The sequence below is a fragment of the Cetorhinus maximus genome, chromosome 25 (genome assembly GCF_964194155.1).
Source record: "Cetorhinus maximus chromosome 25, sCetMax3.hap1.1, whole genome shotgun sequence".
Taxonomy (NCBI): Eukaryota; Metazoa; Chordata; class Chondrichthyes; order Lamniformes; family Cetorhinidae; genus Cetorhinus; species Cetorhinus maximus.
Genome location: NC_135903.1, coordinates 17729571 through 17744954, shown reverse-complemented (window position 1 = coordinate 17744954; position 15384 = coordinate 17729571). Strand labels below are relative to the sequence as shown.

At 41.7% G+C, this 15384-nt stretch overlaps 1 protein-coding gene across 1 annotated transcript; it reads left to right on the top strand.

Moving 5' to 3' along the window:
- The first annotated feature begins 1032 nt into the window (after positions 1 to 1032).
- phb (prohibitin) lies at positions 1033 to 15085 on the top strand. Its single transcript, XM_078529577.1, has 6 exons — positions 1033 to 1268; positions 7263 to 7424; positions 7776 to 7918; positions 9200 to 9316; positions 11387 to 11482; positions 14193 to 15085. Exons 1-6 carry the CDS (start codon positions 1181 to 1183, stop codon positions 14406 to 14408), a joined length of 822 nt encoding a protein of 273 aa, XP_078385703.1. The 5' UTR covers positions 1033 to 1180; the 3' UTR covers positions 14409 to 15085.
- The last annotated feature ends 299 nt before the right edge of the window (positions 15086 to 15384 follow it).

The following is a 15384-nucleotide window of genomic DNA, read 5'->3' as shown; positions in this document are numbered from 1 at the left end:
GAGAAAGAAACAGAGTTAACGTTTCAGGAGACTTTTCCTCAGAATCAGAAACCTGAATGTAGCCAGGGCCAGGACCTTTAGGTCGGCGAGCACAGAGGGCGGGGCCCGCTTGCCGACGCATAAAATGACGCTGGATGATGTCGGGCGGAACTTCCGTCACCCTGCGTCATTTCAATTTTCAGGTCAGTGGGGGCGCAGCCGAATCAGCTGTGCGCCCACCGATCTGTCAACGGCCTACTGAGGCCATTGACAAAGTCATTAACCTCATTAATGGCAAAAACAAAAATACCTGGAAAAACTCAGCAGGTCTGGCAGCATCTGTGGAGAGGAACACAGTTAACATTTCGAGTCCGTATGACTCTTCAACAGAACTAAGGAAAAATAGAAAAGGGGTGAAATATAAGCTGGTTTAAGGGGGAGGGGGGGGTTGGGACAAGAAGAGCTGGATAGAGGGCCAGTGATAGGTGGACATCACTGGCCCTCTATCCGGCTTTTCTTGTCCCAACCACCCCCCACCCCCCCCCACCCCTTAAACCAGCTTATATTTCACCCCTTTTCTATTTTTCCTTAGTTCTGTTGAAGAGTCATGTGGACTCGAAACGTTAACTGTGTTCCTCTCCACAGATGCTGCCAGACCTGCTGAGTTTTTCCAGGTATTTTTGTTTTTGTTTTGGATTTCCAGCATCCGCAGTTTTTTTGCTTTTAACCCCATTAATGGACCTGACTGTCCAACGTTAGGGTTGGTGGGCAAGCCGGGAGTCCTGGCGAGAGAAGAATATGAATGTGCACACATAATTTTACGCAAAAATTAAAAAGGGTAACAGAAATCATGCAGTGCTGCAAAAAATGACCCAATGGGAACAAAACCCCATTGAGCTAAGACTCACTCCACGTGGATCTGGTCAAGGAGCGCACGGTAGACTGGGAGTTGTAGTTCCAACCACTTCCGGGCCAAAGGACTTCATCTCCCATGATGCATCATCGCTGTCTCGCCAGCCAATGGGATGTGGTTTTACTGGTGCGTGTGAGCGTGCGCAGTAGCGGTCTGGAGGTGACCGTGCGGCCTGACTGAAGGTGGAGGCTGAGCGTTTGTCTGTCGGTGTGTCCCTGAGCGCCCGGTGACCGCTGCCGCCTGTCCTTGCCCCTCAGCCCCATCGCTTGAGTCTCCGCGGAGTTGGAAATGGCCGCTAAGGTCTTGGAAACCGTCGGCAAGGTTGGCCTCGGGCTGGCCATCGTTGGAGGAGTCGTCAACTCGGCGCTTTTTAACGGTGAGCGGCGGGGGTTCACCCGGCACCAGGGCAGACCCGGGAGGAAAGGCGCTTAGAGCCAGCCGGCCGGCCGGGGGCCCGATTGCTAAAGCTGCAGTTATCTCATGCCGAGGGCCTGGATTCTGGCCTCTGGGTGGACGGGTCCAGCTTTAACCCAGGCCCTAAGCCTGGACCCACAGCACAAAACTGCTCCCCGACTCACGACAAGTAATTTGGAGGCTCTCTGGAGAGTGAGCCCAACCCTCGCCCCCGTTCATTGTTACCATTCTACAATTATGCTGTTTGCAGGTTGATTCAAACATTGCAAGCCTGTCCTTTACTGGGCCTGCAATGAAGACAAAGGGCGATTTAACACTTTCCCTTTTTGCAAGTTCATTGCACTAATGTGCTTGTGTTGACTATCTTTTGACCTGAAGCAAGCATACTAATGCTCTGAACTGCTGCACTGCACTGTGTGGAGAGCACACGGTGCCAAAAGTTCAATGCAGATTGCAAAAGGTAGCTGCAAATTCAGCAGATGTCAGGTAATGATCTTTAGGGCATTGTTACCTGTAACACAGCTGCTTCTGAATTTAGCTGAAGTCACACATGGTAAGAGATTTGAGAGGCCATGGAAGAGCTGTTATAGGTAAAGTAAATGCGACACACTACTTTCTATTCTTTCATGGGATGTGGGTGTTGCTGGCAAAGGCCAGCATTTTGTTGCCCATCTCTAATTGCTCTTGAGAACGTGGGGGGTAGATCGTTCTCTGGAACCACTGCAGTCCATGTGACAGGAGACTGGCATTTGTGATGGTGAAGATTGTCTGAAGAAGTCCAGGATCATCCACTCAAACATTTCTGGCTGAAAATGGTTGCACTCATGTTCAGCTCTGCCATCATTGAGGATGGGGGTGTTCATGGAGACTCGTTTTCCTTTTGGTTGCCGAATTGTCCACCACCATTGGATGTGGCAGGGCTTCGGAGCTTTGACCTAATCTGTTGATTGTGGGATCACATAGCTCTGTCTGCAGCATGTTTAGCATTCATGTCGTCCTGGTGTTGCTTCCAGCATAAACTAATACATTCTACATTGAACCAGAATTGGTCATCTGGCATAGGGCATAGTGATAATGGAGGAATGAGGGATATGTCAGGCTATGAGTCTAAAGATTGTCGTAGAATACAAATCTGGTGATGGTTTCTTGAATGTTGCTCTGTATTGTTTGGAAATGTTGAGGATCGAGCTTACAAGACCCTTTTTTTAGCTGCAGCTATTTTGAGGCCATTCATTTTTTTTCTTCCCTTCCACAGCGCTTTTATCTGTATTAATTCCATTAGCCATTATTTGATTTATCAAGCTTATTTTGTATTTCACAAGTTGCCTCGAGCACGAAAAAACTGCTTGACTTTGGGAAAATTATAGCACAGCTAGGGACATTTACATTCTCAACCTGCTGCATAGCCTGCAGGAATTGGGCAATTCTTGGAACTGCTCCAGAATGCTCCTGTTATTGATGTCTCAGGGATGACACAGAAACAGCAGCAGCTTGAATTTATGTAGTACAGGGGGAGGCAACCTTTCGACTAGATCTGAGGATGGAAATTGTATTGGGGTCAAGGAATGAACAATTATAATAAAAATAAATTTTTGTGCAAATGAACCTTTATTATGACAACTATAGCATCATAATGATGCATTACATACAATAACGAAACCAAATGTACCTTTTTCACGCTGTCCTGGCTTAATGTGAACAATGCAGTTGGTCATCCATGTTTGCAATGGCATCAAAGTCCGGTGTTGCTCTTTTTCTGTCTCCTGTTGAGTATTTACAGCATTTGCTGTTTTACTGTGATTTACAGTATGAAGTTGCAAGATCCACCAAGGGAAAAACAGGAGAAGAAGAGAGAGAAAATGTGGAGAAACCAAAAGGCACCTTCAGAGGCAGTCACCACACCTTGTGGGGAGTACATTGATCCATATCCTCTCTGTACTCTCAGTTCCAGAACTGGAATTTAATACCCTGACTGCACATTTTAAGAGATTCTACCAAGTGTTTCTGTAAATTGTTCCACACCTGTTAGGGAACAAGTTCCTAATTTCAATTTTCCCAAAACACAAAACCGCAACCTAAAACCACGCACTCTTCACTTTCTATTACATTCATCATCGTCCTTCTAAAAATCTGCACCTCTGGCAGGAACAGCAAATGCTTTTTCAGCTCATATTTTTGGAAGTGCATAAATGCACACCTCAAAATGTTAAACCGATTGCTTGTGGTGAACTTTAGTATTACCTTGTCAGTCTTTCCACCCCACCCCCACTAGAGCTGTACCTTGAGTGTCCTGCCATCCATTCTTAATTAGCACTTTTCTTAGATAATATCACCACCTTCAACACCTCTTTGATCCTTTTGTCTGTGACACCTTTTGATTATCTGCTCCTATCACTGCTTGCTTGTCCCTACAACCACCCCACCCTCAACTTCTCTCCCCCCGCCCCCCACCTTAAACCAGCTTATATTTCACCCCTCTCCTAACTATACTTCAGTTCTGTTGAAGGATCATGTGGACCCGAAACGTCGACTCTTTTCTTCTCCACCGATGCTGCCAGACCTGCTGAGTTTTTCCAGGTAATTCTGTTTTTGTTTTGTTTTTAGTATTACATATATTGGCAATCACTGCAGGTGGCAGCATTTATGCTTTGATGTTTCAACCCCTTGTCCACGAGCAGAATTGTAGATCTGCTGGGTTGACAAATCTACAATGCTCTGATTCTTTTGTCAAGAACCCTATATCTATGTTCACAGGTTACTGATCTTCTGCCACCAGAAACATTTTCTTCTTATTTACCTAATCAATACCCTTCTTGGTTTTGAAAAACTCTATTGGATCTATTCTTAACTTTCTCTGCTATAAGGAGAGCAACTGTGTACTTACTTCATGCTGCTTTTGTACTGCATGATGTGCTTTTTAATATGGTGGCTGTACTCCCCAAGGAAAACCCGCCTCTGATCATTGGCCAACTCCAACTTATTTCAGGATCAAGGATGACTTGGTTTCACTCTGGCTCAGTGGGTTCTGAGTTGGCGGATACACCCAATGGGCGACCTGCAGACTCCTCCACATGCAGGAGAGCCAAGGAGATGAGGTGTTTGGAGGTTTGTGCGCTCTCTCCGATGCCTCGACTCCACCTCAGCATGCTGCCGACAAATGTGTTCAGGGTCTCCCTAAATGAACCTTCTCCATTTTGGTCAGTCACAAGCCCAAAGATTCCCGTGGGTCAACGGGGGATGTTTGATTGCTTCAGAGATACTTTAAGGACGTCGCTAAAGCATTTCCGCTGTCTTCCTGGGAGTCGCCACCGAGTTCTGAGTAAAACAGTTGGAAGTATAGTCACTTTTGTAATGTAGGAAATGCAGCAGCCAATTTGTCTACAGCATTGTGATAATGACCAGCTAATCTATTTTAGTGATGTTGATTGAGGGATCGATATTGGCCAAGATACTGGGGATAACTCTCCTTTTCTTGGAAGTAGTGCCATGAGATCTTTTACGTCCACTGAAGAGGGCAGATGGGGCCTTAGTTTAACATTGCCATAACCAAAAGACAGCACCTCCTAAAGCCTAGATTTTTGTGCGCCAATCCTGGAGCGAGACTTGAATCCACAACTGTCTGCAAAAATTTGGAAAAAATATAAGAAGAAATGTTATCTCAGTTGAACAACAGAATACTCTCCCCAATTTTTCTTTCCCCTTTAAGCATGTAAACATCATTAACTCTAGCATCTCCAGTGAACTGGATACATATGGGTGAATTCAAGGACACATTGTGTCATTATAACTTCATGCCCAGGAAAAGCTATTGTAAAATACATGACAGCTACTTGCTTGTGTTCTTCGCCCAGTTTTTTACAGGATCAACTTAAGCTGTGCTTCCTGATGCAAAACTGTCTTGTATTTGTTCACTAGTAGGTGTGTGTTGCGTTCTCATGCTAAAGCTGCAGCAATGCACATGTCTTTTTCAGCCAGTGTTGCAGTTTTCCAATGATGCATAACCTGCTGTTGACTCAGGCTTTAGAGCTGAAAAGGTCAGTTTTCTCCTAGTGTAAACCTAAAGATTGGTTAATGACCAACTCTTGAACTGGAGCTAAACTCGTTCCAAGTTTATTTTTAATAGTACTTGTCCATTTATAGGGGTGCAGTTGTGCAACGTAGTGGAGTTTTGTCACAAACAAGATGCAGATTTTGTTTTTCCTTCACCCTGCCATTGAGGTCCTAACCCCTGATACACAGTGTTAGGGAGGTAACTGAGGCCAAGGGAATCCCCACAAAATAAAAATAAGAAAAATCATTGCTGGGACACTGCATTTCTTAGAAACCATCTGAACTAGAGGCCTAGTGGCTAGCCACTTGCCTTCTCTGCCATAGGTGCTAATGGCATGGAGGGATTGTCAGAGAGTAAAATAAAATGTGTGTTTGCTTTCCAAGATTAAAAAGTCATTTTATTTTCACGTATATTTAGAGTATTTATTTCTTTAAAATGACCTCTTGACCCTCAGACTGCTGTCAGCTCTGCGAATTCTACAGGCAGTTTTCTGGTTTTGTGCTTCTAGTGGGGAGTACATACTACAACGTAGGATCTGGAAGGAGGGGTAGCCCACTGGATTGTTCTTCTGCCCATTTATTTAAATAGATGGAAAATTGGGCAGGATGCATACTGGGCATGTTCTTTTGCCTCCAGTGTTGCAGTATGTGCTCCCATGCTGTGGTGCTCTATGCTGGAAGCACAAAATACCTTTCTGTTCTCAACAAGTTGACCCCCTTCAAAATGCAGCTCATGCTACTATCTATTCTAATATGGTAATGCTATTACTGGAATGCCAGTGGGGAGGACTGACTTGCATAATTGTAGGGAAAGGGGTATATGCCTGTTACCTTGGCTGAGGCAACAAAGTGAACTCCAATCCACTGAAAGATTCATTAATGCTGAATTAAAACTGCACATGGTTTCAAGGGTTTTTCGAATAAATAACTGGTGTGATGGTGAGCGTTTAATTTTTTATAATCTGCAACGTTTAAAAATAGCTGTCGCTTTGAAAATGGCACTCTATAATTTCTATATTTATTTCTGCACCAAAAATTTACACTTATCTTATGTACATAAATATTGTGGCTACAAGAGTAGGTCAGAGGCTGGGTATTCTAACTTCTCAAAGCCTTTCCACCATCCATAAGGCACACATTGGGAATGTAATAGAATACTGCCCACTTGCCTGGATGTCTGCAGCTCCAACAGCACTTGAGCTTGATGCCATCCAGGCTAAAGCAGCCCACTTGTTTGGCACCTTAAACATTCGCTCCCTCCATCACTGGCATACCATGGTTGCAGTGTTTGCCATCTACAAGACGCACTGCAGCAACTCACCAAAGCTGCTTTTGACAGCACCTTTCAAACTCCCAACCTCTGCCAGCTAGAAAGACAAGGGCCAGCAGATATATTGGAACACCATGGCCTGAAAGTTCCCCCTCCAATCACACACAATCCTGACTTGGAACCATAATGCTGTTCCTTCATTGTCACAGGATCTAAATCCTGGAACTCCTTGCCTACATAAGCAGGTGTAGCTACACCACACGGACTGTATCGTTTGAAGAAAGTGGCTCACCATCCTCTGAGGCATCCAGGGATGGGCAATAAATGCTGACCTTTCAGGAAATGCCCACAACCCATGAACAAAAGAAAGTAAAACATTGGCCTCCTTTAAGGAACAGGGGAAGCGAGGGTGATTAGTGGAAAGTGATGAGGTATGGAATTGCCCTTGACAGAGATTGGAAAGTTGCTTTCAAAGTAATCTCAAATGGTCACTTGTTTTCCATTCTTTTGTGCGTAAACTTTCTGTTTAAGAAGCATTTCATTGCCTCATCATTAAGTGCCGTATAATGTCCAAACTGGTTAACCTTCGTTCCATATATAATGCTGATTTGTTGACATCTAACTTTATTTCCCTAGTTGATGCTGGACACAGAGCAGTGATTTTTGATCGATTTCGCGGTGTTCAAACTGCAGTTAGTGGAGAAGGCACACACTTTCTTATTCCATGGGTACAGAGACCAATTATTTTTGACTGCCGATCGCGGCCACGCAACGTTCCAGTTATCACAGGTAGTAAAGGTGAGTTAAAAAACTGATTTGGTTGTAATAAAAACTGTCCACTGATACTCAAAAGTTTTCTAAATAGTGATATTCTCTGAAGATCTGCAATTGAATTAGTAGGATGTGGTCAATCTGTTGATTTTGCTGGATCATAGGTCCAATATAATTTCCTTACCATGATGGGTAATCACAGCTCTCCATATCTAATGGGAAATAATGGATGCTGGCAGTGGTGCACAAAAATGAATAAACTTGTAAACGCTATCCACCAAGAGAAGCTACTTAAGTTAATGCCTTTTGATAGAGTGCCCACTGAAACTTTGTCTAAGAATCTGAGATACTTGACTTCATCGTTTTTCCATGTTCCAGATTTACAGAATGTAAACATTACACTGCGTATCCTCTTCAGGCCAGTGTCAGACCAGCTACCTAGGATTTATACCACCATTGGTGAAGATTATGACGAGAGAGTACTGCCATCCATCACCACAGAAGTCCTGAAGTCTGTCGTTGTAAGTGTCATCCAGTTTTGCAGGAGAGTAATAGGGATAAATACTAGAACTAAGTGCATTTAAATGTTTACTACATTGGCCAGCGCTCTCCAGTCTAATCTGCATATGATGTGAATTTTTCACCATTAACCAAGTGAGCCTACCCCTTCTTAGCTATTTATCCGGCCATGCAGCAGGTTTTCTACTTACCTCGCCTACCTGCACAAGGTTCAAACATAGGATTTTCTTTTTTTTTATTCGTTCCTGGGATGTGGACATCGCTGGCTAGCCCAGCATTTATTACCATTCCCTAATTGCGCTTGTTCAGAGGGCATTTAAGTGTCAACCACATTGCTGTGGGTCTGGAGTCACGTGTAGGCCAGACCAGGTAAGGAGAGCAGATTTCCTTCCCTAAAGGACATTAGACTCCAAATGAAGCTCATCATATTTGTTTAAATAGCAAGAGTTGGTAAGATTGCTACAAACCTTTAATGGTACAGAATCAGTGAGGATAAGACTTTTGAGAAGGTTCTGCAGAGAAGAGGGGGGCCAGTGGTTAATATGGTGAATTTGTGGACCACTTTATAAGCTGGGAGTTCAGGCAATTTTGTGCCCAAAGTAGATATAACATTTAGAAAAGTTAACACCCAATAAACTTGTATGATAAATGACTTAGGAGGTTCGTTGTTTTTTTCAAGTGGATGAACAAGGGTTGCGACTTGAGACTCACTGATTTGTAGAGGAGGATCAGGCACAGTTTCATAATTGTGCACCGCCCAAGTCTAGAGTTTTATTTTGTTCAGTAATGGTGTCACCTGGAACATTAGCATCTACCCTTGGTTTTCTTCTCACTGTAAATTTTTAAATCTGTTAATTGTTTTTTTAGATACAAAAATCCTAGCAGTACAATGGGTACTTGACACTCCAACTTACTGCAAAATACAAGGTTATGTTATCCATACTTTATATCTACGTGTAGGCAGTTTCTTGAAGTGCAGAGATGATTCTTGATCAGCTAATAAAGTTTTACATCTGTGTGTCTTGGGTGTGCTGATGACTTTGAATTGCAATATTTCAAAATTGAATTATTATAATTTATCTTCAGGCCACCCTCTTGCATTGTTTATGCCTGGATTTCTACAAATGTGACTTAAATTGCCCCTATTCAATGTCAGTGGATTTCACATTTTCGCAAACACGAGTGTTAATTTGAAGTACAAATTATGATGATTGCCTCTGATTCTTTTTCTTATATTGAAAGAATTGAATTGTCAAATTAATTCAAAATTGGAAACTTTCTAGGCCCGATTTGATGCTGGTGAACTGATCACGCAGAGAGAGCTGGTGTCCAGACAGGTTAGCGAGGATCTGACTGAGAGAGCTTCCACTTTCGGACTCATCCTGGATGATGTGTCACTGGTAATGATGTTCAAATTTCTATTTTCTTTTTTCCCTGCCTTTTATGTTTAGGGTTATCTGCTGTTCTCCTGTAGTTCGACTAGAAAAATCAATATTCTTTGACATAATTTTATTCAGAGTTGTTGGCAAAATAAAGAAAACTTATGATTTTCCCCGCTGAATCAGGTTTTGGTGGCATTAGCAGAAGAAGAAATGTTGCTTACGGTACTGGAAGAACTCTGGTGCTAATAGATCTTTTACTTCCATCTGAACAGTCAGAAACAGCTTCTATTTAATGTCTTCTGAAAGATGTCAGTTCCAACACTGCTGCAGTAGAGTGTTGTAGAACAATAGAAGTTTACAATGCAGGAGGCTATTTGCCCTATTGTGGCTTGCTGCTCTTTTACTAAAGCAGCCCAATGTTAATCCTACTCCATGCTCTCCTCACAGCCCTGTATCTTCCTGTACTTCGTATATTTATCCAATTTTCCCTTAAAAGATCACTTAAAAAATGGCTGTTCCCTCAACCATTCCCTGTGAGAATGTATTCCGTAATCCTACAGCCTTTTTAAAAAGACATTTTTTCTAACCTCTCTCCTTGCTCTGTTGTTAAATTTTTACATTGCCAACCCATTGTTCCTAAATCCCCAACCAGGAGAGGATTTTCCCAGTTCACTTTCAGCTTAATTGTACCCAAACCCTAGAACAAGATTTGAACTCTCAATTTTCTAACTTGGGATGAAAGTGCTAGCAGCCGAACCAAGCTGATACACAAAGGTGAGTGCTCTTACTTCGTCCATCAGAAATCAGTAATCTGGCAGTGACTCTTCATCTGAGTTCTTACGTGTAGCTTACTTTACAATAGTATAATCCTGAATCTAGCCATATGCATATAGAAAATACATGCTGAGAAAATAGCTACTAGAATTTCATTAGTTGAGATGGAGAACAAAATGGATTATAGGCTATGAATTACTTCAAAAGATACAGCCTGGCAAAGCAATGAGCAATAAGAGTCACAAATTAATTAAAGATAATTGAGCAGTATAGGCAATAGCTATTGAGTTTTCAGTGTAAGCATTTGTGCAGGTTGTTCCCCTGTGAACTGAAATCCATAGATCACACATTTAGCTGGCTTCTGTTACAGTTGGCTACAGAATCTCGTCAAACACAGCACAATCAAACACAGCATATTCAACCAGCCAGTGAGATTGCTGTAAAGTTTTTAAAAAGTATATGATGATCATGGAATAACTGACCAATGAGACTTGCCAGTTTATATCGCCATCGTCCTTTAACCATGTACAGTAACTAATGATTGGCAAGTTATATTTAAAAGCACCGCAGCAGTGATTTTATTTTGAAAATTAACAGCATTCAAAAAGAACATGGATGTATTGGTTGAATCATCTACATTCAATGTTGGGATATGTATGGTGATGCACAGTTCTACCTTGGACTTATAAATGCAATGGTTCTCTGAAAATCAGTATGATATGATTGAGAACAACACTGTAGACTTGCCTGGGAGAACTGGTGGGAGTTGAATTTGGTTGATTGAAATGCTATGTAGATTCTGATTTAAACGTTGTAATTTGTCTTATTGAGAGCTATGGGGAGAAAGCTGTAAGAGATGGTCCTGGACAGTGTACTGATTGTGCATTTACAGACTATGGGATCTAATTGTCTGAGAGTTGGAAAGTAATTTATTTTCAATGTTTCCCTCGTGCCTTTCCATTTCCCTCGAGCTCCTCAAGTACAGAGATCCTATCTGCCAAAGGACACGAATCTGATAGTAAGTTGGGTTTTGTCTAGTCTATATGTCTCTCTAGACTCTGCTCCAGTGAGTTTGTGCTCCAGTGAATTTAACGAAATGAGCATCTAGTTAGCAGTTGAGACAGTGAACTTGCAAGAACTTATCGACTTGAAATTGCAGTATGGAGAAAACAAATCCTGCCTCCCTGCTCATTGATCAACTTCTTAAATTACAGCAACCATGTATTTTAAACATGGAACTTAATGTCCCAGCCCATTGATATATATTTGAGTAGCTGCATTATTCACTTAAGAAATGTATCTTTTTCTTTCCAGACTCATTTGACCTTTGGCAAAGAGTTCACAGAAGCTGTAGAGCTCAAGCAGGTTGCACAACAGGAAGCTGAGCGGGCCAGATTTATTGTAGAAAAGGTATGTACTCCCCATCTTATTAATTGCAGTAAGTTATATACTTGAATGCCAGGCAGAAAAAGTAACAAGTGGCCTGAATTTTTCTAGAATTTTACACTGTTTAGTATTCATATCAGCACGCAACATATGCCGTCACTCCCTCAAATCAGTTGGTGAATTTGTTATACTAATTCACTGTACCCCACTTATAGTAGTTTGTCTAGACCATCGGCTAACTCTATTGCATTTAAAGTAATGTTTCGCCATTTACGTTGGATAGAAATGAGTTGATCACTTTTAAATTAGGAACGTAGAACTTAGGAGCAGAAGTAGACCTTTTGGCCCATCAAACTTGCTCCGCCTTTCAATAAGATCATGGCTGATCTGATTGTAACCTCAACCTCACATTCCTGTCTGCCCCCCATAACCCTTGACTCATTTTTCTATAAAAAACCTGTCTAACTTGGCTTTGAATAAATTCCGTGTTCTATCCTCCACAGCTTTCTGCGGAAGAGAATTCCGCATCCCAACGCCCCTCTTGAGAGAAAAAATTCTCATCTCCATCCTAGGAGGGAGACCTCTTATTCTTAAACTGTGTCCCCTAGTTCTAGCCCCTCACACAAGAGGAAACATCTTCCCGGTATCCACCCCATCAAGTCCCCTCAGGATCTTTTATGTTTGAATAAGATCACCTCTCGCTCTTCTAAACTCCACAATGGGTTCAGCCTTCCACCATAAGATAAGCCCTTCATCCCAGGAATAAGTTACTGTAATTATAAGAAATTTGAAAGAACAAACAAACCTGCACTTATTTAGTACCTTTCCTGGTCCTGAGGACAGCCCAGAGCAAGTCCACTGTTGTTAGAAAAATTTGGGGGCTAACCTTTGCAAAGCATGACCTCAAACAGCAAGTGTGCTAAAAGATCAGTTAACCTATTTTGCTGGTGTTGGTTAAGGAATGAATGTTAACCAAGAGCTCAGATAGCCCTGCTCCTCTTCAGGTAATGTCATGGTGATGTTTTTAAAACAGCCATCTGTACAAATGGCTGAGACCATGCTTTGATGTTTAAAATCTCTTCCCAAAGCCAGGAGCGAAAGATCAGACTGAAAATCCTCTTGTTAATAGTACACCAATGGAAATAGCATGTATTAAGTCATCTTTATGGAAGGTTCTCAGCACTGTTTCTACATGTGAAGTTGAGGAAAGACTCTGAGCAGAGTAGAGAGCAGTTAGGAGAGGCCTTTAAGGCCTCGCCAGGGTATGAGCTTTACAGTAGAGATGTGAGAAAGAAATGGAACATTCCATACTGCAGGGCTCTAATTACTGAAACTTCAGCCACCACTGGTAAAGGGAAGAGGGCCATATAGTAGAGTAGAGTTTGCAGGAGGTAGAACGAAAAATACCATGTAAGGGTTTGTAAATGAGCAATGAGAATTTTTAAAATGGGTGTAACTGGTCACAGTAGAGGCCTTTCAAGATGGTGATTGAGAATTATTATAGGATACAAGCTATATAGTAGGGCTTGGAGGAGACTGTTAGATGATTGCAGTAGTTAACCTGAAGTTTTTATCAGTGCAGGAGGTGGGAAAGAGCCAAAATTGAATTGATAATGGGCAGTTATAGGGCTTTAAAACTAAGATAGAGGTCAGGGAAAACACTGATTTTGTACTGGCTCAAGTTTCAGCAAGTGACCAGAAAGATGAATCGAGGGCTAAGCTCAAGATTTTTTTTGAGGAGCCGAACAGATGTCTTTGGTTTTGCCATTGCTACATGGAAAGAAGTCATTCATAAAACTCCAGTCCATTGAATGAGTGCCAACCCAGTTTACTTCTAAAAGCCAAGTTCCTATTATTTTGGATTTGGAATTGCTTTGAAAATTAATATTTCTATGCAAATGCACAAGCGAATATACCCTGAAATTATTTACACTTAAAAGTACAGTGGCATTTCAGGCCCTTCAATCTTTTTTTTTCTTGTATTCCCAATCTTATCCCTCTCTTTCCTGAAAGCAGTAACTTGTGCTGCAGTATAGTTCCGGGTGTGCTTTGGTGGTGAGTGATAGCAGTGGGGAAGTGGATGCAAGTTCACTGTGCTCACTGTTCATATTCACAGTTCAGGAGTGGGCATCCTAGCCCTCTTGTTGCCTTACTCCTCCCAAGCTGAAGCTTTCCTCCTGTTCCTCAGCCCATGTGTAGTTCAGAGCAACTAGGGATTGAACATGAGTATCTTCCTGGCTTGAAAATTCAGTATCATGCACTCACCAGCAGAACCATTAGTACGCCGTTTTGGGATATCTTTATTCAGTGATTATTAAAGTCCACTAAACAACATAGCTGAAATAGTGAATTCCACTAATAGTAAATGGAGAAGTCTAAATGCAAGTTATTTTTTAAGCTAAGAGCTTGTTAGGAAGTAAGGTTTTAAATTAAGTAATTTATTTGCTATTGAGTTTTAATAAAATAATTCAGGAGAAAGCTCTTTACCCAGAGAGTGGTTTGAATGTGAAATTCTCTAACGCGTGGACTAGTTGAAATAAATAGGGTGGATGCCTTTAAGGGGAAGCTAGAAAAATACATATGGGAGAAAGGACTGGAAGGGTACACTAATAATGAGATGAAGCAAGGTGGGTAAAGGCTTGTGCGGAGCATGAACATGTGCGTGGACCAGTTGATCCGAATGCCTGTCCATACTGTAAATTCTCTGTAATTACTTGCAACATTTATTCAATAGGCCGAGCAACAGAAAAAAGCAGCGGTCATTACTGCCGAAGGAGACTCCAAAGCTGCAGAGCTGATTGCTAACTCTCTGTCAAAGGTTGGGGATGGCCTGATTGAACTGAGAAAACTAGAAGCAGCAGAAGACATTGCTTTCCAACTCGCAAGATCCCGCAATGTAACCTATTTGCCATCTGGTCAGTCGACACTACTCCAGCTGCCCCCACATTAACAAAGAACTTTGTCACGATGTGTCGTCTGTCCAGATTGGCTAAATCGTTTTTTATATACACATGTCCGTTCTCTCATTACAACCTTTGACACTGAAAATCGCATTGGCCGATAAGGATTAGAAATAATGATGTTTAAAAAAAAAGTCAGTCAATAATTGGTTCTACATTTGATTTTCTTTGCATTGTCTTTTCTGTGTGCTGGGGTTGGCTTTTCAAGCCATTTGTGATTGATGTAGTTTATACTGTCTCTGCTGCAGTAATCATCCTTGATATAAAAAAATCTGAAAATAAATGGCTTACAAACAACCAACTATCGATGATGATAATTCATTTTTTTTTTTAATTACCGAAAGCTTCTGCATTCCAACAAAATGTGGAACAGATTGCTGAATTTGAGTAATATAATTTACAGTATGCAGTATTAAGATATGCATTTTGTGATTAAAGCATAGTGTAGTGCTAGAGATCTGGGATTAAAATCAGTGCAAGTGCAACAGTATTGTAATGACTGCTCCTTCAATACAAAATTGCAGAATGCTCCAGAACCTTATTATGTTTCTGTATCTATTCTGTATTTTGCATAGCCAGTGTATAAAGGTGTATTTAATGACTTGTAATGGATGCACAAGAAAGTTGATTTCTTTTTAACTCAAAATAAATGCACTGATGCCATTGACATGATTTTATGTTGTAGTCATTCAATTTGAGCTGCAGCCGATGTTTCTGTTGGTGCCAGCTATGCAAGTTAGCATTTCTATGATGTTGTAAAATGTGTAATGTCACTGTGATGAGATGAGTTTAATTCTGCTTGCATTACTGCCAGGGAGGGGTGGGATTGTCGAGCAGACACAGCGTTATTCCCCAGCAGGAAGGAATCGGACAACGTCCCCAGTATACTCTTGTGCATCCTAGTAGCTGGTTTGAGATAGCATTATTGAAGTCCTGAAAGCCTTATTGTCCAAGGGGATTGGCTAG

Coding starts and splice junctions, on each gene's coding strand:
- phb (XM_078529577.1), top strand. CDS start 1,181: ATGGCCGCTAAGGTCTTGGAAACCGTCGGCAAGGTTGGCCTCGGGCTG. Junction 7,919..9,199: donor AAGTCCTGAAGTCTGTCGTT/GTAAGTGTCATC, acceptor GAAACTTTCTAG/GCCCGATTTGATGCTGGTGA. Junction 9,317..11,386: donor TCCTGGATGATGTGTCACTG/GTAATGATGTTC, acceptor TTTTCTTTCCAG/ACTCATTTGACCTTTGGCAA.